At 36.7% G+C, this 25,537-nt stretch overlaps 1 protein-coding gene across 2 annotated transcripts in view; it reads right to left on the bottom strand.

Moving 5' to 3' along the window:
- Nucleotides 1-25,537, bottom strand: part of UNC13C (unc-13 homolog C) — a 214,103-nt gene that overhangs the window by 18,033 nt on the left and 170,533 nt on the right. For both annotated transcript variants that reach the window (XM_026060864.1, XM_026060863.1), the window contains 6 exons: nt 20,037-20,125; nt 16,360-16,509; nt 12,899-13,022; nt 9,235-9,291; nt 8,058-8,138; nt 2,513-2,660 (listed from right to left, as the gene is read on the bottom strand). In XM_026060864.1, the coding sequence (XP_025916649.1) occupies nt 2,513-2,660; nt 8,058-8,138; nt 9,235-9,291; nt 12,899-13,022; nt 16,360-16,509; nt 20,037-20,125 (649 nt within the window). The remainder of the gene's footprint in view (nt 1-2,512; nt 2,661-8,057; nt 8,139-9,234; nt 9,292-12,898; nt 13,023-16,359; nt 16,510-20,036; nt 20,126-25,537) is intronic.

The raw sequence follows: 25,537 nt of genomic DNA, 5'->3' as shown, positions 1-25,537 counted from the left end.
AGTTTCTTCTGTCAGTGTAAGTAAGTCCTTGAAATAAACCTGGAAAACTGTTAAACATTCCTTACTGTGATATGTATGGATACTTAATAAATTTCAGTTCAAGAGTTTTGTAGAATTAGAAACATAGAAACATTCTCTAATCATTTTAAGTTCTGTTAGAAATAATTGTGCAGAAGTTAGACATCAGTTATTAGACCACTTTTAGACCCTTTAAAATGAAAACAAGCTGCTTCCTTTTTAAGTGAGAATGAGTCTATTGATCAAAATTTTATAATGGTAATGTTCTTATTTCATAAGTTAAAATATACTAATCAAAAAGTGAAGACTGGGTTTTCAGAGGGACGAAATTGTTCTATCTCAAGTCAGTTTATAGTTATCATTATTCATTGTGTTATTTGCTTTAAAGTATTCCTTTTTCCCATTGCTCCCAGTTTAATTATCTCCAACTATTTTTATTGATTATGGATAACTGATTATATACACAAATAAGAGAGCAAATGTAAATTTAATTATATTTCAGAGCAAGTTTCTGATTAGCAAAAATGGTCATTTTAACTAAGTGCTAATGATACAGCCACAGTTGGGAGACTAGAGATCATAATGAATGAAATTTTTAGTTTTATTTAATAAATAATATGGAAGGATGGTGAAAAATTATGAGTCACTTGTCCTTAATTTTCATTCTCGGTGGCTACACTTCTAATAATACTGGTGTGCAAATATAGGCATGCTAACATACGCACAGAAATGAACACAGACCTTGGGCTTCAACCTTGATGAAACTCAGACTATTCAAGTTTGTGGTTTAGAAATTATAAAGGATCTCTGCTTATACCTGGATAATTTTCTCTCTTGAAGTTGCAGTGAAAGTGTGCATAAGAAAAAGCAAAATGCACTAATATTTAATCATTATCTGCCTAAATCCATAATCTTTTTTTGAGAGGAAAAATGATCTATTCCTTACATATGAGAGCTTTATACCATTTTTCTCACTTCTAATGTATGAATTATTAATGAAGCTCCTCAGTCTAAAATGGAAGCTGTCTAGGAAATCATTCCTTAGAATGAATCTTGGGGGCAGGTTGCAAAATTATGTTTTATGATAACTTATTATAAGTAAGTGAGATATTGTACTTCAGAGGTAAAAGCAATTGATTTCCAGCTTAACTGTCCAATTAAAACTTCTCTCATTCTCATGAGTGGAAGCAAGGTAATTCTTACAGATCAGAAAACCGTATTCCTTCTCAAACATATTAAGTGATGGGCAGGCCATTTTTACAAATGCTCACTGCATTCAAAAGAAATCTAGTATTGCTTGCTATTATGTAAAAATTGGTAGTCTCTAGAATGAAGAAACTTTTGAGCTTGGAATGTAATGCTCATTATATATATATGAAAGCAGTTCCTGTATGGACTGTAACAATATGAAAACACTAAATTGGATAAAAAAGATGATAAAAAATAGTTTTCTTTGAAAACAGAAGGAAACTTTGCCTAAAATTACACCCATGAACTCCTGCCCTCCTATTGAAGTCACAGAAAGTCCTCTTCTGACATATAACATTAATAAATAGTCTATTTATTATATATGAAGAGACCTATTATATATGAAGATACCTTCTGTGTTTCAATTTTTTTGTGCACTACATGAGAATTCTAGAGCAGAAAAAAGTGGCTTTATTGTTGGTGATGTCCAGATACACCTAATTTGAGATTCTTGCATGTTCTCTGCCTTTATTTAGTTTTGAGATATTGTCAAAATTTTGGCTTTGGATAAGTGAACAATGTGACATTTCCAGCAGCATAGTTTTTAAGTCTGAATTCTGAAAGGCACAATGAAAAACATATAGACAGGGAGAATAATGCTGTATTTCAGCCAACTGACACATCCCATTCCTTTTGAACCCACATAATCACTGTCAATGTCTTCCTAAATTCCCAGGCACAGAACTTTTGTTGAGGGCTCTGGATAATTTTTACAGATGACCTGCTAGAGAAAGAAGTCAGCATAGGTTCTGTAATGCAAAATCAGGTGCTACATTTAAGAACATGTTACTCACAATTGTTCTTAATCTCAAAAGGAAGCCCTATGGGATATGTCATACTTTTCACAATTATCTTGGTTAGTGATTAACAGCTGCCAGCTCTGAAAGTATAACTGCTAAAATATTTTCTGAATTTATTTTGTTTCAATAATTGTAATATACACTCTGGTTTGGCCTGTACAGCTCTGTCTGGAGTGCTCCTAAAAATAATCTTGATATTCAGTGTTCATACAGAACTGTGGGACGCTGTTCTTTCATGTGAAGTGGCAATCAGGTAAATGCACTGACCTCAGTCAAGCTCCATTGATTTACAACAGTGGTTGACACAGGATAACATCACATGCATAGATCTGTGTCAATAAATACTAAAATACCACAATGTTTGGAGACTGCCATCGGCAACCAATTATTTAAAACATTTAAAATATAATTTTGAGGCACTTACATCTCTCTTGCAGGCCACTTACTTTGAGACGTCTGAGTGTGTATAAATTTCTTTATCAAGGCATCGGTAGTTTGTGTGTAAAGGCTAAGAGCATATCTCAGGGACTGTAGGTCTGGGCTCTTTTCCAAGAAGTTCTTTTTCAGCCCACTTCCTCCAGCATGGAAGTATTGCTAAAAAGAAAACAAAGATAGGTATTCAGAGAGGTAAGTTACCTGAAAGAGGTCTCAGTTAGTTAGACATACAATTTTAATTAAAGTTCCTGCCCAAACTTTTAAAAGTAACACTGGCTGGTGTGGTTAAATTTGATTGGAGTGGTTGAGATAACTGTGATCATCTCCACTACAGAACTTTTTTTCCAAATGTGAAAATTTAAGATTTGCAGGAGAAAACAATTACACAAAACTTTAACTTGCCCTTCATTCTCCCATGTATTTATATCTCAAAGCCATATACACATGGAAGGTTTTTTTAGATTGTGGAGATGGAAAGTGGGTTTAATTACTCTTTATCTAAAAAATCTCAAAACCCAAACCATGGCTTACAGCACAAGTAAGGAATATCTTCCTCCTGAGGGAAAGGTGAAATTTGTCACAGTTTTACAAAAGAAAATCCTAGAATGCAAATTTTTGGATTAGCATTGCATTATAATTTTCAGTGCCTCTGTGGATATGCAGAGAAGGCGTGTGCTATCCTTGAGTGGCTGTGTTATGGTTTCCTGGACTGTGGAAGGAAGAGAACAGAGGAGAAAGAGCTGATCAACTGGTATTGCCCTCCAAGACAGGTGGAGTAAATTTCATCCCTCAAAAGAGGATTTCCTTTAGGGCAGGACAGCTGTAGCTACAGTTCTCATGATGCACTTCCATGAATGATGCAGCAGTAAAGCCCTACGCGTGCACAGTGGTGCCTGCAAACTTAAGCTGTGGGCAGATCTACACTCTGCAAGCAGTTGTGCTGGTGTAGAGATTACTGCCACTTGTCTAACTCTAGCTGCTCATCAAGGCCTTCTGAGAAGACAGCACCCCTCCTTTAGATGTCCCACTAAACTGATCATCTCAGTACTTCCTGCCTTCTTTCATTAAAAAAAAAAAGGGAGCTATATTGGTATAAATACTTTAAAAAGCATATCGCTCATGATCTAGCGACACAGCTAGATTTGGAAGAAAGCGTATGTACACCACTTTGATAACATGGTGACTATGTAATTATTACAACTATTGTTTTATATATACTTGTTTCTAATTCCAAAGCTGGGTTCAAAAATATTAAGATAGATTCCTCCCTTCTTATCACAAAAATAATGGAGAGCAAAAGGGAGACACAAAAGTAAACTTTCATTAATACTTCATAAAAGCCAGGGTGACAAGATGACAATAAATCAGAATACTTTTAAAGCTGTGAAAACACCTAAATGAAAAATTTTTCCTAATATTTTATACGAGACAATGGTTGATGAGATAAAAGAAATTGTAGAAACAGCCCTTGAGCTACAATGAAAAGATTTACTGGCTACATAAGTTTAACATTGATATATTGTTCAAATACTTTGCAGAAGTGCTTTGGAACCTGCATTTCAGTTCTAGGACTCAAGATTGACGTACAGAGCTCGCATTAATGGCTAATTAGTAAAAGCAAACACTAGTGTTCAAGAAAACATAGACTACTTGACAACATATGGTATCAGTCCATTCTGTATTGGGAGAGGTGAGAACTGTAAGTAACTGTAATATATTCCCCCTGCATTTACAGAGTGTTGTGAAAGCAGTATGTGTATTCATGTACTTTCCATATGTTCATATACCTAAGCTAAATCCTTAATCCTGCTGATGTCTCTAACAAAACAAACAGTCAGTACTGTGCCCATTGCACATTAGTCTAGAGTTTTCATCTTCTGAGATTCAAAGTTTTGCATGCAATGAAATGGAAATCTACATTTCATAATAAGGTCATTATTTACATTTCTGTGTTAAGGGCTATTGGTTATTACAGGGAAGAAGTTATCTATAAGAGCAAAACAAAGGATTCAAATGAAGGCACGTTCTATACTGAACGGGAATGAAGTCTGGTTCCCAGTTCTTAAAGATACTCTGTGGGAATAGCAGGGTTTTCCTCTAAGTAATAACAAAAAAGGTGAGGTAAGGGGCTTCCCAGCATTTGTGCTGTCAACAGACAGCATACATTCCACTAAGAGTTTCAAATTATTTTAATCCCATGTGAGCAGTTAGCATAAATTTAAGAGTTTCTAACAATCACTCACCTTTATTCTGTCACCACTGCATGCTTATGTGAAACCTGCATCTTTCCAAGTCAATTATTGTACTTTCCAAGGAAATCGCTATTAATGGAATTGTTTGAAAGTGTGTTCATGCTTTCATCAAAGCTCTTAATCAATTTATAAGTCAGCTCTAATATCTGTTCATGGTATTTCATGTTATTGTGACAATTACTGTGATATTTTTTGGTTGTGTCTCCACATAAAGTACGCTATTGGCAGCAGCAGCTGCACAGAACTAAAGGTTGCATGAAAGCAAATAAATTTAAAGAAACAATGAAACCTGGCCCTAATCCTCTTGAGTTTTGAAATTTATTTCTTCTGCCAATAAACGGTAGATTTTGCATGCAGAAAACAGTAATGTGGACATATCAAATATATGATATTTGCAAAATTTGACTGCAAATCAAATTTGCAATCAAATATAAAAAAATAATGACTAAACAGGGTTTTACTTGCCAGGATTCAGATTTTGATACCTAATACCCTGTTCTTGGCAGTTGCCAAACTTTAAAATAGTTCACCTGATATTCAGTTGCTACTCATGATCCATTTTGAGAGGGTTCAGAGTTCACAGGTGATAAAATAGGCTGGGAACTTGAAAGTCATGCTGACAAATGAAAGGTGCAGACCCAAGTAACTAACGTCAAGTATATGGAAATGAATGCTGTAGCCACTGCAGTCTCTCAGCCAAAACTTGGCAAATGTAAATAAGTCATATTGGATGGTATTTTCACTTTGGAGATTGCCTACAGGCTTACAGTGCTTGCAAAGACAAAAATGGAAACCAGAACAAGATTATCAATGAACATTACCTTTGTTTTGAGACAATGAGATAACTGAGATAACGACTATAAAACCACTTTTCCTTATAGTAAATCTATTTGCTAAGAAGTTCTTTGTACAATATACAAAAATGATAATATGCTATATTTAAGATGAAAGATTATTCCTTTATTTTACGCTCTTCCAAGCATTAATGCAAACATCATCTATTAAATCATAATTGTAAGTTGCTCAGTGAATTAATTTTTGGTACTGAAAAGTAGGCTAATGAAAGTAAACATAAAAAAGGCTGTGAATGCATACAGATACTCCTCCTCTCAAAAATCCTTCCCTGAAAATAATCTGGTCCTTAATTTCTGAACCATATGCCATTGTTACCATTCTTGTATTCTTTTTTGGGCAGTCTTTTTTGCTTTTAAGCAAACTGTATTTTCATAGCATTACCAAAAAATTCTACATTTTGGTCATCACACTTATAAACTGGATTCCTGAAGTAACATACTAGTCTTTTTTTGACTTAACTCACAAGGATTGTTTTTGTTTTCTTTCTAATTGTGTAAAATCAATCTCTGCATGATCAAGGCTATTTGTTTACTATTTTGGAAAAAAATAATTTGTGGTTTCATAGGCTTATGTATCAAGTACAGTAAGCAGTTTATAATGCCATGTCATTCCTGTAACCTTTGAAAATAGATTCTTCAAAGAGAGCATTATTTTGCTCAGTTTATGAATTTAGCTCACAGAGATAAGAATACCAAATTAATACAGGATTTCCCTATTTCTAACATTTCACCTCCAATTCTAGACATTTGTTTAGCAAAATGATTAATACCTATGACTCTTGATAGCTGTTAAAAGTTTAAGTACCGGCAGTTCAGACAAGGTTAGAATTTACATTTTCCCCAACTTTTATTTATGTAGCACAAATGCTTCAAAAGGAAAACAATTAAAAATCTCATATTGAACTGAGGAGTCAACAGGATTTAATCTGCCAGGACACAGTCCTTCAGTACTTTGTTCCATTTCTGTTTCTACAATGTCAGTTGTCTCCAAATCTTATGTTTGTTTCTGAAAGAAATTCCAACTCCCCTGCAAACAGGAGAGATGGCGATTGGGTGCTCCTTCTGATGCTTCTGCCTTGTTCTTTTGAGACACTGTTTTGTGTCACTTTTGTTACACAAGACTTGATCATGAATATGTCCTCTTACTATATATATCTTCAGCTGTATACTTAGGGTAGCTGCCTCCTTACCCTACTGATGTGCTGTCTCCACATCCGGAGACACTAGCAGATCCTGTGATTCTATAAATGGATTGCTTTGAAGTTAGCTACAAATAGTAATGATCCAGCCCAGTGTGAAAAAGACTTGATAGGTATATTAAATAATATTCCTAGTGGTTTCTTTTGACTTTAGAAGCCCAATCTGTGAAGACTGTATGAAAGCGGCTCTTTTTGTCTCCAGTTTTCTATCAGAAAAGGACTTTATTCATCTCCCTACTTTTGCGTTTTATTAGGGGCATAACCAATAAGCATAAAAGGAGTGGTGGTCTGAATATATATCTAGTTTTCAGAACAATTCATCTAGCCTGTGGCCTGGTCCTTCCATCCTTCCAGAGAGGTCAGCTCCTAGATTTACTTTATCAATTACCAGTAAATTAATTTGTACTTCTCCTAATACTGAGATCAGTAACACGCAGGGTTGGATGAATTGTCTCTAAATGTTACAGTTGCCTTAAAAATCTATTTTAAAATCAATCGTAAAATCTATTTTAAAGCGCTTATTGTAATGCTAAGATTTTTCTGAAGCAGTTATCTTGTTGATATTGGTAATGCCCAAAAATTAATTCATTCAGATGTGTTCTTAACAGCTGACACAAATATGATTTGTTTCACGGAAAAAGGGCCAATATGCAGACTAATTAAATGATATCTGTGAATTAAATCCAATTATGTAGAGGAGACAGTTAATTAGGTGGTGAATACAAACAGTAAAAAGTCAAAAAAATTCAACTGGACAATGAATTTAAAATAGTGCACTCTACTGCATGGTAGAAAAATCCTTGATTTCCAGTGCTGTGAAATACTGCGTGTCATACATGTTTGTAGGAATGTGCAGCTAGCAATAACTTTTCCGGCTCAGCCCTTCCTGTGTGGGAGACAGAGAGGCTATGCTGCAACATAGCAAGGATTTTGCCTGACAGATTCAGCTGCACTAACCGTAAACTGCAAAGAATCACAAGAACCAGATAAGCCTTGGCCATCCACCCCTTTATTGGATGCTGTACATGTTTTGTCTACAATTGGTCGAATAACCTTTCTAGCTTTTGTTTCAAGCAGACTATTAGACATTTGTTTTCAAATCACTATGAAGAGCTTAGGACCATACTGTTCTTGCCATATTACATGGATCTTTATGATTCTATCAGACCATTCTATATCAGAATCTGCTGTTTATGTCAATTATGTATTTCATCACTCCAGCATCGAACAGAAAAACACTACAAGCTGTACCTTAATAGTAGCTAATGCTACTTCCATTATTGCACACTGCCTCAAGGTCAGGCTTCTGGCTTCCTCTCGAATCACATGGTCCTGCAAAGCATGTTAAGAATGCAGTTGATTGATTATAAAAGAGAGAGTATTATGGCCTGTCCTTGGTTTAAAAAAACCAAAACCACATACACCTCCAAAACTCCCTATGTTTAACAGGGATTAATTCAACTTTAGACCTCTTTTACCACAAATTCTAACCCAGAGCAATCCTCTTGTTTCTTAAAAACATATATTGTAGGGAAAAAGAAAAGAAACAATATTTAATACTTGGCATCTGTGTTTCTTTATTTCTTTTCCCAGGATATATTATTTCTCTGTTCTGTTGAGGGGGGAAAAAGGTTAAATTTTAAGTTCAAATGAGTAATAATAGATGATACTGAAACAATTCATTTCACTAATGAATCTGACAGTTAAACTAATGTTTGTTAATATCTCATGCTTAAAAAAAAGGGACTCTGATTAGAACATGAGTTAAATATAATCATAAAGTAACTGTAATCCTGTGAACTCTTTTTCTAAAATAAGCACCCCATTATTTACTTAGGCAGCACTTTACCTCCTCTAGCAGACTGAGCTATTATACATAGAAACACAAATTGCCACATTTTTGCCCAATTCTGAAATGCAAATGGTAAATTGATCAGTGGACAACTGACATAAATACCAGACTTCTAAGCTCTATGTTACTGCCTTTAGAAACGTAGTGCTGATGAGTTTATTGTAGAGGTACACACTGTGTTTCAATACATATTATAACTAATATGCAGAACAAATTTACAAGTACTCCCATCTTAAGAGTTTTTTCGGAATTGGTACCAGAAAGGAACAAAAACATAGCATAATTTTTTTTTTGGTGATGTTTAATGTTCACAAGGCCTAGTTGTGCAATATGGGAACGATATCTTCTTGGCCCCAGCTAGTGATCACTTATTTATGCAAGCAAATACTGTCTTTTAGTCTTGATTTGTTTTGGACCATACTGTAAAACCATTATGCACCTATGAACAGCTACTTCAGTCTTATTACAGTAAATAAGCATAAGAATGAGGCATGAGGTTTGGCCTCACAGTCACTAATATTTAATCCATTTTTTTCATTGGAGCAGGCCATTCACAGATTCATTTGGCTACATTACCTTGAGTTTTGACAGTTGTCCAAGATCTTTGGCTGCACTGAATATCATCTGTGGCCCCTGTAATCACATTGAAAATTCAGAAAACAGACTTACTACACAGTGTTTGCTTTTTATGTCAACATCTTATTTTCTCCTAGGACATTAGCTGAAGTCACTGTTTGCAAACCTAAATGAAAGTTTCTATTACATGTGAAGCATACTTTAACTTAGTTGCTATGGCAAAGTAGTTGAAGGCCTGCAGCATGATTCTCTCGTGTCCTATATTTTGATACGAATATTGCCTATTGTGATGATAACTGTTTCTTGTGCTCCTGTCTGCTGTCTCATTTTTTATTTAATGTTTTTAAGCTAAGGCAGGGACTGTTTTTATACAATGTTAATACCTGCCTCAATGAGATACTTGTCCAAAACCATGGCTCTTAGATGCTAAGCTAACATAAATAATCATAATGGGACGTGAGCAGCCCTGAAGAACCTGCAGAAGCCCCTACAGTGAAATCCTCAGTTGTTTAGCATGTAGCATAACAACCTAATCTTAAGCAAAAACCATCATTTTTTCAAAGATACTGAAGTGCTGTGAAGTTCAACCAGTATTTTACAATAACCACAGCCTGGCAAGATGCTGAAGGCCAATGCCTATATCTTTGTGTTACACATCTGCCGGGAATCCTACGACAATTCCAAGTTAACACTTTCCAGGAAATGTAATTACTAGTGGGCTTTGGCAGTTCAACAAGACATAGTTCTGGATGTCTGGATCTCACTTAAGATGCTGACAAAGAAAAATAAAACCAGTTCAACTTATATAGCACAATATGAACAATTTCTCATCATTCTTTCTTTTCCAAAAGGCTTTAGTGCCCAGAACTCGTTTTGATTCTACATGGTTCTGCTGCAAAAGATGTTTTATTTTTCAAATGTACAACTACAGCTTAAGTTTTCATTATTTATTAGTAATGAGAAGGGCAACATAAATACGAAAATTAAAAAATAAAACCTGCTTATGAGTGTCTGTGCTTTTCACCCTCAGAGACAGAGCGGGTGGCATTCAAGGCTACAAAAGGAAAATGTCTCTCTCACAGTATCCTACTATTCATTGATTTGGTTTAATTGTGTTCAATAGTAGATAGAAGTAGTGAGACAAATGCAACTATTCTATCTAGAGCTATAAACCTTTCATGATGCCTGCCAAATGTGACACTTACTTTACATAGAGGCTACCACAAGTACTGCCTAACAGCTGGTGAGGTGTATCATACACATGTGATATTGCAGACACGCTGAAAGCCTAATCCTTTCACCTTTTTAACCTATTCATCACGTTCCTTAAACATTATAAACTATATATTTAAGATTTCACATCTTCTACTACACAAGTAGTAAGTAAAGCTTGGAAAAAATGTTGCAGACAATTTCTAGTCAGAGCATAATGTTTATTAAGTATGTGTGAAGAAGCAAGAGTATTTCAGTTTTGGTGTAAATCCAAGCTGTTAGTATTTAAAATGATCTTAAGGATTCTTGAATGGGAAGCACAGTCTCTGCCTTTAAGCAGTAGCTGGCTAATAAACAGAAGCCCTCTCACCCCTGGCCGCTAACTAATCCAACTTCCATCCAGAAGACTCTTCATTCTGGGTGGGAAGGGAGAAGGGCTTCTTGTCTCTGCTTCTTCACCACCCTGTCTTCTGCCTGAAATGGGGAAGTTTTGCATTCCAGATATTCACCCATAGCTTAAAAAATATCAACTTATTAAACAATTGATTGGAATAAACATTTGTAAAACAGGCTATAACTTCAGCATCGCAGCTGATCGCTTGGGGTGGTTCTTAGCATCAATATGGACAACAGAAATCTGCTTGTTGATTCAGGAAGATAAACTGAAATCTGTATTTAGTTGACATTCAAATATTATTTGCACTATAGTGAAAGACTAAAGCTTTTTATTATTTATTTTATTATTATTTTTTAAAATAAAGGTTTGAGTTTAAACTTTTGGGTGGAAATGTTTCCAAAATGTTGTTTTATAATACTAATTGAAACACTGTGCTATTAACCAAGTGGGCTTTCTATGTCTTTGATGGATAATTTTGTATTCTTGGCAAACAAACAAACAAACAAAAAAAAAACCACAACAGAAAAATCCAAGTCAGAACCACACTGTTCTATGATTCAGAGTATAAGAAGTGAACCTGTTAAAGTATATTTATAAAGCTAATAAATCCTCATAACTCTTAATGGGAAGTGCAGTTACCCAATTTAAGCACCACCTATATATCTGCAGATAAAATTTGTCATGCTCTTGCACCAAAATGTCAGAAAATCAAATTAAGTCTCAGAAATATAAATTTGACATAGTCACACCTTGAAAGAGAGCCTCTTTCTCAGAATGCATGAAAAACAGCAGCAATATAGTACATATGAGCAAATTCAGTGAATGGAGTCCTCGGAATGGTGTCGGGATGAGTTCTACACTAGAATTTTTAAACCCATATTATTTCATTACTACCTTAATACCATTTATACATGTGCAATTACATTTCCCCTTGCCTCTCCACCAATTTTTTTCATATTTCTTTAATATATTATAATGTAACATTATAATATATCTTTGCTTACAGATACTGACCAGTATATTTTTAGCAGCTTAACTGATAACACAGTACTTGTACAGAAAAGCTGCCCAAAGGCACACAGCAGCAATGTAATGATTAGCTTGTAATAAAGATAGTGGTTTTATTCTGGACAGGATTGGAAATGAGAAGAATCAGCATTCATGCCATTCCAGTCCCACAAAAAAATAGAAAAGTAAAAACAGAGGGGAAAAAAAAGGGCACTCCAGGCCAGGTGTTTTTTCTTCCACCCTCAGAGAAAACCAGGTTTTACCAGTCCTCTCAGCTGTCACCACTTGGGGTTCATGGTAGGCCACCATCCACATTTCTCTTGCGTGCAGCAGCACTATTTTCCTTGCTAACATGTAGTCCCTTTCCCTCTTCCTGTCATGTTGTAAATGCAGTCCCACCGAAACAGGACCTTCAGTCACATCTATATGTATTAAAACCCTCCCAAAACCTTAGACCTAAATTTTGGCTTCTGCTTCCTGATGGAGGAAGTGGATGTCAAACTGTGAGCTCTGTCAGCTGAAGAAATAAACCCCCGCACAGGGCTTGGCTTCTGCTGTGTGCAAATGGAGAAGGTGGTCATGACCCACCTCTGCCAATGAGCGTTCCCGGCTTTTCAGGAGATGCAAAGATCAAAGTGACTGAATTCCTGGTGCAGCTGTGAAGGGCCAGGAACACTCTCTTGGTTTTACTTTGACTGATGAAGCCAAGAGAAACGTAACTTAAAAACCTTATACAAAAGCACACTACAAAGTCAGTGATTCTGCTTCTTTTATCCTGCGTTCATAAAAACCATCCATCAGAATTGCCCTGACCTGGAGCAGGCACCATATCAAAGAGCAGTGTCTTCCTCACTAGCTACTGAAGAGCAACCCAGCTACACTATTTGGAAAGAGAAGACAGCAACACACTGCATGCAGTCACCAAATTCTTCCTTCTAGCCAAGGTACGGAAAAGGACAGTAGCAGAACAACTGCTGGACACCTGATTAAGCAAGGTGGTTATTACAAAGTTTCATAATATGTTTGAACTACAGCTGGGATACTTACAGTTTGGTCTGTCAGTGGTGGAAGCACAATTTGTTTTTCTATTTTGTTCAAGACTAACTTCCATAACTCTTTCAAAACCCGTTTCAGAACTGTCTTCTCACAGATTTTTGCAGAGAGGCTTAAACTGTAATAAAACAAAATATAGACCAGGTTTCAAAACTAGCATTAAGACTTCCAAGATGCTGAATCACTATATCCTCAGATTTACGGCCATTGTGGCTTAGTCTTTCTCTATCAATAACAGTATTTTAATAGCTTAGTTATAATATTTAATGATATTTTGCAATATTATTAGTAAAGATTTTTGGTAAAAAAGGACTTGCAGATTAGAAAATCATGTAAATCTCTAGTATCTATGTTACTGCTTAGTATATTAGTGATATAGATTTATTGAAAATGCAAAATTACAATGAGTTATATGGTTTGATGGGTGACACAATTTAACACCCCCCAAACTCCTAAATTAAAGTTTCAATATAAGATTTGTTTATGCCATAAAAACAAAAAAAAAGGCCAAAGGTCTCCCTTGTTGTCATATATGTCTACTGTGATATACAACTAGCTGTTGATAGCTAATGCAAATTCAGAGCTACCATCCTGAAGCATTTATTTATATATATTTTTATATATATAGGTACTTTCTGTACAACCATACTACCTATTACACGGTCAAATTAAATATTTGGAGGATCTGTATCCACAGATTTTTTTTTTAATCTAAGTAAGAGTATTTTCATAAACCATCATGTATGTATTTTCATGAATAAGGAGCATCATGAATAAAGTGCTAGTTTTCAGGCATGGGAAAACATAATTTCAAAATGTTATTACGCAAATGCATATATGGGGATTTTTTCCAGAATTATGTCTGAGCTGCTCATGTAAAAAAAGATTTTTGTAAAGAAAATATACATATCATATCAATACAGATAAATATGCCAATTAACTTTTCTGGCATCTGTTACTACCATCTCTTAGAATTCACATAAATAAAAGCATAATTATGAAATAATTAAAAAAATTAATATTATATGATTATAATCCTCTACCTTTTTTGAAAGAAAGTTGATAATGCCTAGCAAAGGTTTTTTTTTTAGTATCATGTCTTTATTTTATTTTATTGTGCATAGGGTTTAGGACATGCTAAAATTTTGTTTAACATTCCAGTGGAGTGGAACAATTTCTATTTGGCCAGTATTTTAAAAACATCTTTTTTTGTTTCCATTATATCATTATTCATTTAAATCTCAAAGAAGCTATGAAGGTGGCTTTGAAATGGCAAGTTGGGACCAGATCTGACAGGCAGAAAGTCAGCTCTCACAGGTTTTTAAATTATAAACTTAGGATAGCTATATGTAAGTGTATAGATATTTTTGGCTTTTCTTTTCCTAAAGACTTGTTCTAAGAGTAAATGTCTTAACTCAAACATAGTTAAAATATAAAATTACGTTGCTTGAAAGCAGCACATAACCCTTCAGCAGCTTAACACATAGGACTAGGTAGATTGCTAAAAATAAAAAGGCTAACATAGAGATACAGCAGCTAAAAAAAACTTTGCCAGGTTTAGGAATCTGGGCACAGCAGTTGCCAGTATTGCAAAAATACTAACTCCCATCTTGAGTAAATTAAATAAGCACTTGCCCCATTGCCAACTGCTATTGAAATCCACGTAATTTCCAAAGCCTATAAAAAACCAAAACCTATTAAAAATCAAACCCCAAAAGACAAACTAAAATCCTTTTCATTTCCCTTCCCCACCTTTTCTGCTCTCCTATGGCCCCCTTTTAGACTTTGACTATACATATACACAGTTGGGAACTGTGATTCTAGTTGTGTTTCTAATACAGCAAGCCCACCAGTCCCACTTTTAGAACCAGTTACAGTGTGAAGTAATGCCTTGGAAAAAGAAAAGTTAATTATAAATCGATTCTTTAAATCAGCCTTTGACTAGGGTCATCTAGTCCTAACACTGGAAACCTAGAGAAATAATTCGCACCCCAGTTACTGCCTTCAAAACAGGGCCTTACTGACCATCACAGATGCACAGCAGTTCATTGAGTTCCACGACTCCGAAGCAGCTTTCTTGGTGTCCGCAGTTAGCTTTTGACCTGACACTCAGAGAAGCTATCTTGTGATGTTCCCACTATTTTCATGGCAAGAACAGTTCTCATGAGATATCTGACCCAACCTATTGGTAAATGCTACATTTTAATGATGCTCACGCTGCCATGACCTGTAACGTTAGATATTCTAACAGTGAAGTATAGAGTAACAGGAGCTGTGTAACTTTACAATGCAGAAGACGCAGAAACACTCCCTGGCACTCCCCAGGGTCTGCTCCGCTTACCTGGGCAAAGAACCTGCGGGAGCTGGGCTGGGCCGCGCTGAAAACGTTTTTCGAGGCACAGGGAAGAGGGCAGAGCACAGGAGGAAACATGCCACAGGATGCCAGGAATTCTGAACCTCCTCTGCTGCCTCTTAACCTCTCTCAACAGGGGCTTATGAGACAGCCTCGACGGGCATCCCTCGGACACGGGCTCTCCAGCAAACACAACAGGCTTCCCTGAGCCTGCTGCGTGCAGCCCCGTGGTATCCTCGCCACGCAACTCCATCCTTAACCCTGGTCCTGCCTGCCGCTTCCTCCTGGTCATGCCACTCTGCTGCAAGCACATACCTGCAGCGCGTCTCTGCCGCCCTTGCTTTGAAAACGGCTGGCTTGGAGAACTCTGCCTGATCCACAGAGTTAAAGGGTAAACTCAGGTGTGACTGGAGACCTGAAGCACAGGATCAGTATCACACTGCTTGCTCTCATAGCTATTTCCAGTAGAAGGTGGCTGGTGTTTCGCAAGTGCCAGTAATGACATGAACAAGGACAGTGAGGTGCTTTGACACAGCACAAGCCCATGACTTTCAGAACAGCTGATCCTGGCACTGCTGGATGACAAGGAGACAAGACACGCTCACTTTCAAAGCCCAAAGTGAGTTTGCAGGACTGCCTATTTTAAAATTTGGCTCTTCACTTGACTGAAGAAAAAAATCAAGCTGCTCTGTAAATCAATGAGATAATCTTTAAATGGTGCCCAGGCTTTTGGGGAGACAGAAGTGCATATAAAGAGGAAGGGACACCTAGAACAAATGCCAAACAATTTCAGTACAGTGAATTGCTCTCTTTTGTTCAGCACAACTTTCTTTGGACCACAGCTCCTGGAGAAGAGAACATACACTAGCTCCTTTAAAATGCCTCAAAGTATGTTAAAAAAAAAAAAAAAAAAGGTGAATATATTGCTTACATAAAAGTTGCTTAGCGTAAATAAATGTCTCAAGAAGAGTATTCGGCATATATCACAATGCCACAAATATTAAAAATACTACAAACTATTTCTAGGTGTTAACCATGCTTCAGGGTAAGACCAATTATGCCAATTCCTAATCCAGCACACGCATCAGCCTGCCACACTTACGTTTTATCCAGGAAGTCCATGAGAGGCCTCAGCACAATCTCGGCATCGATGGCTGCACTGTTCTTATTGGCTGCTGCATTCCCATTGCCTCTCATTTGATTCAGCTCAGAGCTCATTTGTCTCACACAATCTTCAATAATAAATTGGAAACTATAGTTTGAAAAAAAAGAAGAGAATGGAAGAATTTGGCGATAGAAAATGACCATTTATCATTTTGAATCAGTTTCTTCAACAAGATCTAAATCATGTCTGTGATGATGGGAAGCTCGCCAATACAAGATAGTGCACGTGCTTTAAACTAAAAATAACCCCTCCGAAGGATTTGAACTCATATAATTAATTCATTTACTGTATTGATTTGCTCTATCTCTTCTTGTTTCAGTTCTATTATGTTTTTCATGCCACTGTGTTGGTGCCAGTAATTATTTTCTGAAACCAATAGGTGAAGTAAAATTTGCAATCTGGGGTATGATTGACTACATGCTAGCCAGAGCTACTCAAGATTTTATTTTTGATGTGAAAGGACAATAGGAACAGTGACTATCCATTTTCTCAGTTCACTTAATGCTTAGCTTTGATATTTTTCTTGAGGACAGATGAAAACTTCCACTGATTTTGCCCTGTTTGTCTCAATTTGATTTTTTCCTGTGTTCCACACAGCCTGTGCCGTCAGAATCTTTGCTTGCTTCTTTGCAACTAGTTGACAGAACTAAAATACTTGGACTGTTTAAAATATTCTTTCACCAAAGGCTGCATTCTACTGTTGTTACAGACTCTTCCTCTTGGAAGGAATCTTCTCCACTTCAAGGTGAATGTGAACAAGTTCTTGCTTCTCAAATTGAATCTGTTCAGCTTATGCCTTATTTTTCTGAAGGCTGTTCAGTTTCCCAGCTGATCTAGTACAGCAACGTGTCTGACAATCTTGCGTTACCTCTGATGCAATACAGTCTTCAATCAATACATTTAAACAACACAGAACAGCAGATATTCAGAGACCACAGTTCAGAGGCAGAATAAGGCTACAGAACTGGTTTATGTACAGAAGTAGAAAACAGAGACCAGAAATTTGATAACCAGGCCTATTAATGTGCACAGATAAATGGCAAAGATTAACTTGACGAAAGTGAAAGAGAATTCACTAAAAGATGAACAAACTAATTGTAATTAGGCAATAAGGAATTCCAGCTATTGTGGCTCATTATAAAAACTGAACACAAAAGCTCCATGTGAACACACTGGACAATCAGAAACTTTTCAGTGGACATGTAGCTGTCTACACACTGGATCCAGAGCCTTGGATAAAATGAGCATAAGGCTCTTAAGCTTTAATAGTTAAACCTAAATCTAACCTCATGCGAATCCTTGAGACCAATCCCTCCAATAAAAGCAAAAATAATGCATTGGCTCATCATTAACCACCTTTCAAACAGTGTTGACCTTACAATCTCCAGAACCAAACTCATCTGCAGAAAATGTAGATACCCTAATCCTAGCCAATGTGAATTACAGCATGACCAGTCCTGTCAGGTACACTGAAGACAAACCATTACCACATACTAAAAGTTACCATTCTGCTAAGACCTGAAGGATATAGCAATAAACTGGGCTCCTAAAAGCATATTTTTTCAAAACCCTCTTGAAATGCTCACATCAATCTTAATTACCGTTGTGGGACCAATCCAAGTAAGAAAAAAAGAATATATGGTAGGACAGCATACCAAGACTAGCTTTCTCCTTAGCTCTGAAATCCCTGCACCTTCAATAATAAATTAAGGTTCTAAAGCTTTAAATTCCTAAATCCTGACTTTGAAACTAATTGTAAACTTAACACTATTCTAGGGCTCAGTCTCTAGTGTAAAAGGGAATATGAAGTGATGGTCTGTATTTTTGTGAGCCCTTTTCTTAAGTCTGCCAGCATTTCAAAATGTTGTAATAAACCTGCAGTAGATTACTAAATTTTCACCGTAGCCCCACTTAAAACCACATACTGTCAGGGAGCAGCAGGAGCCAGGCTGCTCCACAAGGGAGGACAAGTGGGGCACTGAGGGTGATCACAGCACAGGCAGTACCCTCACAACCAGGGTCCAGTCCCACAGGGTCTGGACATGGTGAGCAGAGCAGGGAGCTCATAAGAGGGTCCACTGACAGTCCCAGACAAGAGGAGGTGATGAATCAGGTCCATGACCCATCCAGAAGCAGGACGTAGCAGGAGGCAGCGCCAGAGACAGGACTAGAGACAAGGCTACAGTGCGAGTCCAAGGTGCATCCAGGGGACACAGCTGGAGGCAGATACACCTATGATGTAGCTCAGGCAAGGACTGAAGAACAAGGCCTCTGCTTATACGGAGCTTGTGGTGCAGTTGGGGCCCTGACACATATATAAACTGCATCTATCTGTTTTACTGTGGACTGTATGAGGGAATTTTGTGCATCCTAGTATTTATTTGCTTATATATATATGTGTATGTGAGAGAGAGAATGTGTGTGTACATACATACTATAATATATACACACATATAATACACACACATATATATTAATTACTTATATAAACTCTGAATACTCTTATTCCAGGTATCTATATTCCTCTGTAATACTTAAGCCTCTATATGAACCACTTGACACAGGTCTCCTCTGGGCCCTACATCTTCCCCTGTGACCCTGAAACATAGTAATTATTAATATTTTATATTTTTATTTCAGAGCACTCAGAAATAACAAGATGGCTGGTGTTTTTATGACATGGTGTCAAGCATGTTGAATTCTGGGTGTAACTTGTGTCTATTCTAGCTATCTGGAGCATATCCTAGATTAACCTCTACTCTTCTGGGTTTTGTCTTGCAGAAATCTAGTCGGCTCATTCAGAAAGATGAGCTGGAATGAAATAACATTCACGCACTGTCAATGATCAGAGAACCAGAGCCTGGGAGCAAAAAGAAAGCAAGGCAAATTGACAAACTAAGCACACACAGAGCAAGTGAAGACAGTCCACCCAGACTGTTCGTCAATGGATTGAATAAGCAACTACAGACTTCGCTTAATGAACACCACTACAGCAATAGAAGGGAATTCTTACATTCCCTTCTACTTAGAAGCAAAAATAACTTGCAGCTTCTTATAGTCCGGACACACTGCTGGCACAGCACCACAGTCATTCAAGACTTCAGTGTGCTGTCTGATTAATGAACAGTTTCAAGAGTAAGGCTCAGCAGACGACTCCTGCAGAGCCACAGGTGAAGCGAATGACCCAAGAAGGCCATTCACAGTGATCATCTGAAGCAGGCTAAACATAGGCAGACATCCCTGGTTGAAGCAGATCACTTGGAAATGCTATCGGTCTCAGGAAATAACATATACATAATCAGAGAGAGAAGTTAAACAAAGCATCAGGCAAGAACAAACAAGGCAATTTTTGTCTTTCAGGACGCAGAACAAAAGTTGGCAGCTACACTGCTATAGCACATTCATGCCCACAGATCAGCTTCAGTTTTCTTTGCAGCGAGGTTACTGCTGCATGTTCCAGAGTCTAAACACACACACGGATGCACACCACTTCATCAGGGCAGGAGCGACCAAGCTGTTTCTCTGAAGAGACATCCAAACAGTCATGCAGACTTAACCAATGAGATGTGAACAGGAATAGTTCTCTAAGGTTTGCAGTAAAATAGGTTTGTCACCTTGTAGCGTATGTCATGCTGAGTTCATCCAGTACATTACTTAGTTTCACCTGAAGTTCTTTTAGGACAACACTAGCTTCAGGATCCAACTGCAAAGAGATTGTAAATAATGTTATTTTTTACTTTTCTATTATGTTTTTGGTTTTCAGGTACAATTAACAAATTAGGAATGATATGCAATGTTACACTGCACTAAGAAAAACCAAATGTGGAAACACCTGTTACAACACAGTATTTCTTAGCAAGCCTAAAAATTCAATTACCATAGCAAAGAAAAGTATTTGACTGTAATAGTGAAGAATTACATTGTTAAAAATCAAAACTTTAAGCAATGGCTTTCCATGGGATGGTACAAACTGTGTTAGCCATCACAATATTAGAATTATCATTATCAGGCAATGGTATACAAAAGGCATACCAAGAGAACAATGCCTGAGAAGTTTGTGCTTGCATTAATACTAATGCATATGTTTTCATCTTTCAGGTTTTTTTGTACATTTCACCATTGTCAGTAATTTCTTTGTGTTTTACTTAGATGTTTCCATATTTCCATTAATGCAATGTAAAAGTAGAACAGCCAGCACTGAGAAAGATGGTTTGAAGACTATCCATGCTGCTTCTACTGATATGGTATGAGGGAAGGGAATCTGTTGAATTTCAGTCTTTTTATTTCTAAAAGCCATTAAGACATACATAATTCAAGCATAGTGCAATATGTTCTGAGGAACAGGCAGAACAACATCTTGTATCTCTGATACAGGTTCTCTAAACATAGGAAAAAAGGGAATGCAGGGGAGAGAAATAGTTTTACATTTATGTCTGATCAAGCAGAGGGATAGGGATCCATGCACAGATATTTAATCAAAAAGGTTTTTTGTTGATATTGATTGGTACCTTGTTTATTTGCAATGCATTCTTTTTCAAAAAAAAAAAAAAAAAGACTTCTGTCTCCTTGAGCTTCAGCATTTAGGAAAAATAGTTATGGTCCACTGTGGGATACAATTGATGATCATCAAGATCAACTGCTGAATATGAATAAATGATGTACCAGGTCTTTCAGCTACCAACATTGCAATATTAGTGACTGGTTTTCAATAATAATCCTCAAATTCTAGGCCCATGTCATATACAAATTTTCTGACACTTTCAAAGGAAAATTTGCATTTGGAGTAGATAATCAGGTCTTTCTCTATTTATATTTTCATATCTTTCAACTGCCTGAGTGAGGTTATTAGTGCTTATTTTTCATATGATGCTTCAGAGTACTATGGCGAAGTAGGTCAGCTCTTCTAACCATACTTTGGAGAAGGGGGGGAAGCTGTGGCACAGCGCACTGGACGACTGACTTATACGAGCTCGTGAAGGAATGCTAAGGCAAAGTTAAGAAAAAACAAACCAACCCTGAACCCCCCCCCAAGATCTACTGTGTTCTAGTCTCAGACCATTCTCTTTCTCCTTAGAGGCTATGTATGGTTTAAAAGCATAGAAAATCTGAGGTTTTTATCAGTTTTTGACCCAAATCTCACACAGAAGAGGGAATTGCCACACATCCTTTATTAGAGACTCAGTAATGTTATTCTGGTACTCTTGGTTATAAAATACATGAATATTAGCAACACGATTTATATAGCCAGGGTACTGAATATAATAAAGCAGTCTGACTTCAGGCTAAGCCAAAACCTTAAAAATAATCACCTCTGACACTTGAATAAGTTTGACTGCACTCACCTCCAAACTTTACAGTTGCTCCTTGCCTTTGTAAAATACAAATAGACATTGATGAAGAATGATAGGGCCCACACGGTGGTGATGTGTAGTACTTCTCAAATCTGAGAAGCTCATATTTTAATACTGTGACTACTTACTGTCTAGTTTTTAACTACTTTGCATTGAGAGAGGTTCTCCCATCATGTTATAATAGTTTCACTGGCAGATAAACTCTGACTCTAAATTCAAATGCTTAAAGTGATCATTCTGCTTCATACAAAAAGCAGAAATATCATTCTTAGTAAACAAAACTACAGTTGACCAACAAAGGCAAAAATTCTTCTAGGAAATGCACTTCTTTAGGGAATTGTACCTCCTTTGGTGGGAGGCATACAGAACACAAATTTAAGTCCTCCACTAGAACATTAACATTTAATAAATACTGAACACATGAGCATTCACACTGAACATGGTACACTTAAGAGAAAACACAAAATACTGGGCAGGCAGAAGACTCAAAATTCCTTGCTAGACCATGCACAAGCTAGAGAAGCATGTTGTTACTGGGACTACAAAGACCAATGTAGTTACTTTCTATCAGAGGTTGTTATGATGACCAAAAAATACAACACATCTGCTAAATTCACCTGGAATTGGCTATAGCTTGGCCAAAATTAGAAGGATCAAATACTAATACCTGACTGTGAACAAAACATACGTTATTGAAAGGTGCATGCAAGTACTGGAAGTTGTAGAGGGTTCTGTGCTCACAAATTGCATGAACCGGTTTGTGTGTGCACAGCTGGAGGCACGTGACAGAGCATCCAGCCTTGGGGAGATACATGCTTGTGCTCATTAACACAGTGTCACAGGGAGGAGTGCAATCAAAGAGGTATGCGGGCTGACCATCCAGGGGCTCAACACCTGGTGATCTTGTGAGGACTAAGAATTATATGCTAGCAATGTTTCTAAGTGCCATTGTTATTTTTCTGTTCAATTACAGGAGTATATAATAATCTGAGTGCTTGGCCAGGACCAAAATGTGCACTTTTCATTTATTTTATCATGTGCCCTCTATGTGCCAGTAAGTTCCCAGGACAAATCAGAGAGTCCTCACGCAAATGGTTTGGTTTAATGGAGCTGACAAGCTGCAAGACTTACGCTGGCTGCAACACTCACCTGAGACAATAATACGTAGCCATCAAAATGACTGTGTAAAGGAGGCAAGTTTCCCAGTAAGGAAACTCAGGCATGAAGAGATTAATTCATTTATGCAAGGCTTTCCAGCGTTCAAGAGAAGAAGTCCTGAGCATTACTGCCTCGGCTAATACTGCCTTCTAACAAGGGAGTAATGCTGAAAACAGCCATCTCTGTTACACACGCCAATCTGTTGCCAGATAACCACGATCTGATAGTGCAGAGTTATTATGGGAAGGGAAGTATAGAAGAACTCAGGTAAAAGGCATCTGCAATTCTTCATACTAGTTTTTATAAGTAACAGTTAAAAAAAAAAGTATGAACATGTTCAGCTGCAGAAATCTCAGCCACCCAGATGCTGTTAAATGATGAATTTAAGGGCTAACGAAACCCTAATGTTACCCTACTTTGCAATCAACCACATGGAAAGGATGTAAGGAAATCTGAGCACTGAAGTGAGGCAATAAGGCAATGCTGATCAGCATCTGAAAAAATGTCATATATGGATATGCAGATATGAAAATGAAGTATCTACAGTATTGGGGAATTTTCTTTTTTTCTTCAAATCTCATCTGCTCCACACAAGTTGATGAAGATGTAAAAAAAAGACAAAAACAAAAAAATTTCAAGGAAAAAAAAGAAAAAACACCCTGATTGAAAATTAAATCTGGGAGAAAAATGAGGTGATAACTGGCATTAATGGTCGTATCTACTTTAAGAATTAAAGAGGGGGGAGAGACCATTCATCCCTTAGCTACTTGGGTTCCATTTATAGTTCATGGCATGTGTGAGCTAGTCTTAAAATATATCAGTTGGTTGCTCAGTTGTCAAAATCTTCTGGAATTTTTTAAAATAGCAAATTTACTTCAGTAGTGGAAATGGCTGTTAACAGATTAAGTCACACTTTTCTACCAGTTCTTAACTGCATGTCTTTCTTAGGTTCATAAATGTTTCTGCTTCTCAGAGCATCTTCTTAAATAATACAGTTAATTTTTACCAACAACAGAACACATTCAGAAATTTGTTGGCACACATCATAACATTCTGTTAATTACAGATTATTAAATATGTCATTATCAGTTTGATTCTTTCTGAATGCTAAATAAAAGCAGAGAATACATTTGCAGAACAGCTGAAAAAAAATCAAGAAATATTTATATAACATTCTTTCCAAATGCTGCCTGTCTAAAACTATGAAAGCTTTTATACATACAAACCTTGGAAATGAGTGCAAGATCTGGCGAATCTGGCTGCTTTCTACGTAATGGGTTAGACTGAATTACTCCATACTGTAATTTAATGTGTGCTAGTATAGACCTAATCTTGTTAACTGCAGATTTACTAGGGTTTCCATAGGAAACTGCAGAGATGCAAATTACTTCTGCATGAATTGAATGGAACCTCTCTAATTGGAATTCCATTCCTCTGCATTTATCTGTAATTTCAAGATCTAATTGCTTATGTTTTCCTAATGGGACTTCCTGGTCACCTGTGTTCAGAAAATAGTTTTACATATAGTATGCATATCTAGGAAAAACACAGGTATTTATCAGATCCATCACTTAAACAGTTCTTTTTGTCTCTGATAGACATCTGCCTCTCCCCCAAATATCTAGATATTGTGAATCCCATTTTAGGTGCTTAGCTCTTCCTGTTTTACTTACAGTTTATGTAATACAGTTGCACATAAATAACCTNTTTTTTTTTTTTTTTTTTTAACTAATTGCTATAACTCATTTCTGCCATATTCTACCATCTGGTGAAAAACAAAACAAGTATTAGCTTTCCCCCTCCCCCTTCTTTTATCAGATCCCAACTTGTCAGGCATGAAAAAAGGATTTAATGTGAATATATGCACTCCTTTGGGGCTAAACAAACAGGAGTTAACCAGAATTCTGTATTATGATAATCTGCTCACCATGACTTTTGACTTAATTAAAAAAAGACTATCGGTTGGATCCCACTTCACTACTCTTATTTCTTTAAAGCAGACTGATTTTTATGTTATTTTTTAAGTACCCTTCCTGCTTGGCTACAACAGAGAGTAAGAGAGTTAATAAAGAAACTCATATTGTTCAGACTGTTTTATTTTAATGGCAGGAGTGCTGAGAGCCTAGTTTTTTCCTCTATTTATAGAGCTCCCTACCCTGTCATATGCAATAGGCCTACTCTGAACACAGGGACTGCTGTTTGATTATGGTATTTTGATTGCATTGTTTGGAAGACAGACTGCTCACAATGTGGCACGGAGGAAATTAACAGCATTTAATTTCACTTAGAATTAGTTTTGCTTTAAATGAGATAGGTCTCATTTATTCTGCTGAAAATCATCTGACTTTTTGTGCCCTCCACAAACAAAAAATTAAACTATTTTCTCCCTGCAAGGAAACTGTTGACAGGTTTTATTGCTGGCTTTGTTTCTCCTAAGTACCAGTTCTCAGAGTACCCTACCACTGAGTTTGTGCTCCTGGAACATCTAGGGCATTAAGTATTCCAATTCAAGGACAAACATTTTAGTTGCACTTTGAAATGGGTGAAAAAAACCTGAACATGTATGCATTTTCCTTTAAAAAATTATCTTGACAAGAAACAAACAA

Source organism: Apteryx rowi, unplaced genomic scaffold (assembly GCF_003343035.1).
Source record: "Apteryx rowi isolate R43461 unplaced genomic scaffold, aptRow1 scaffold_172, whole genome shotgun sequence".
Lineage (NCBI taxonomy): Eukaryota > Metazoa > Chordata > Aves > Apterygiformes > Apterygidae > Apteryx > Apteryx rowi.
The sequence above is the reverse complement of the archived record's forward strand: the minus strand, read 5'-3'. Positions and strand labels throughout refer to the sequence as shown.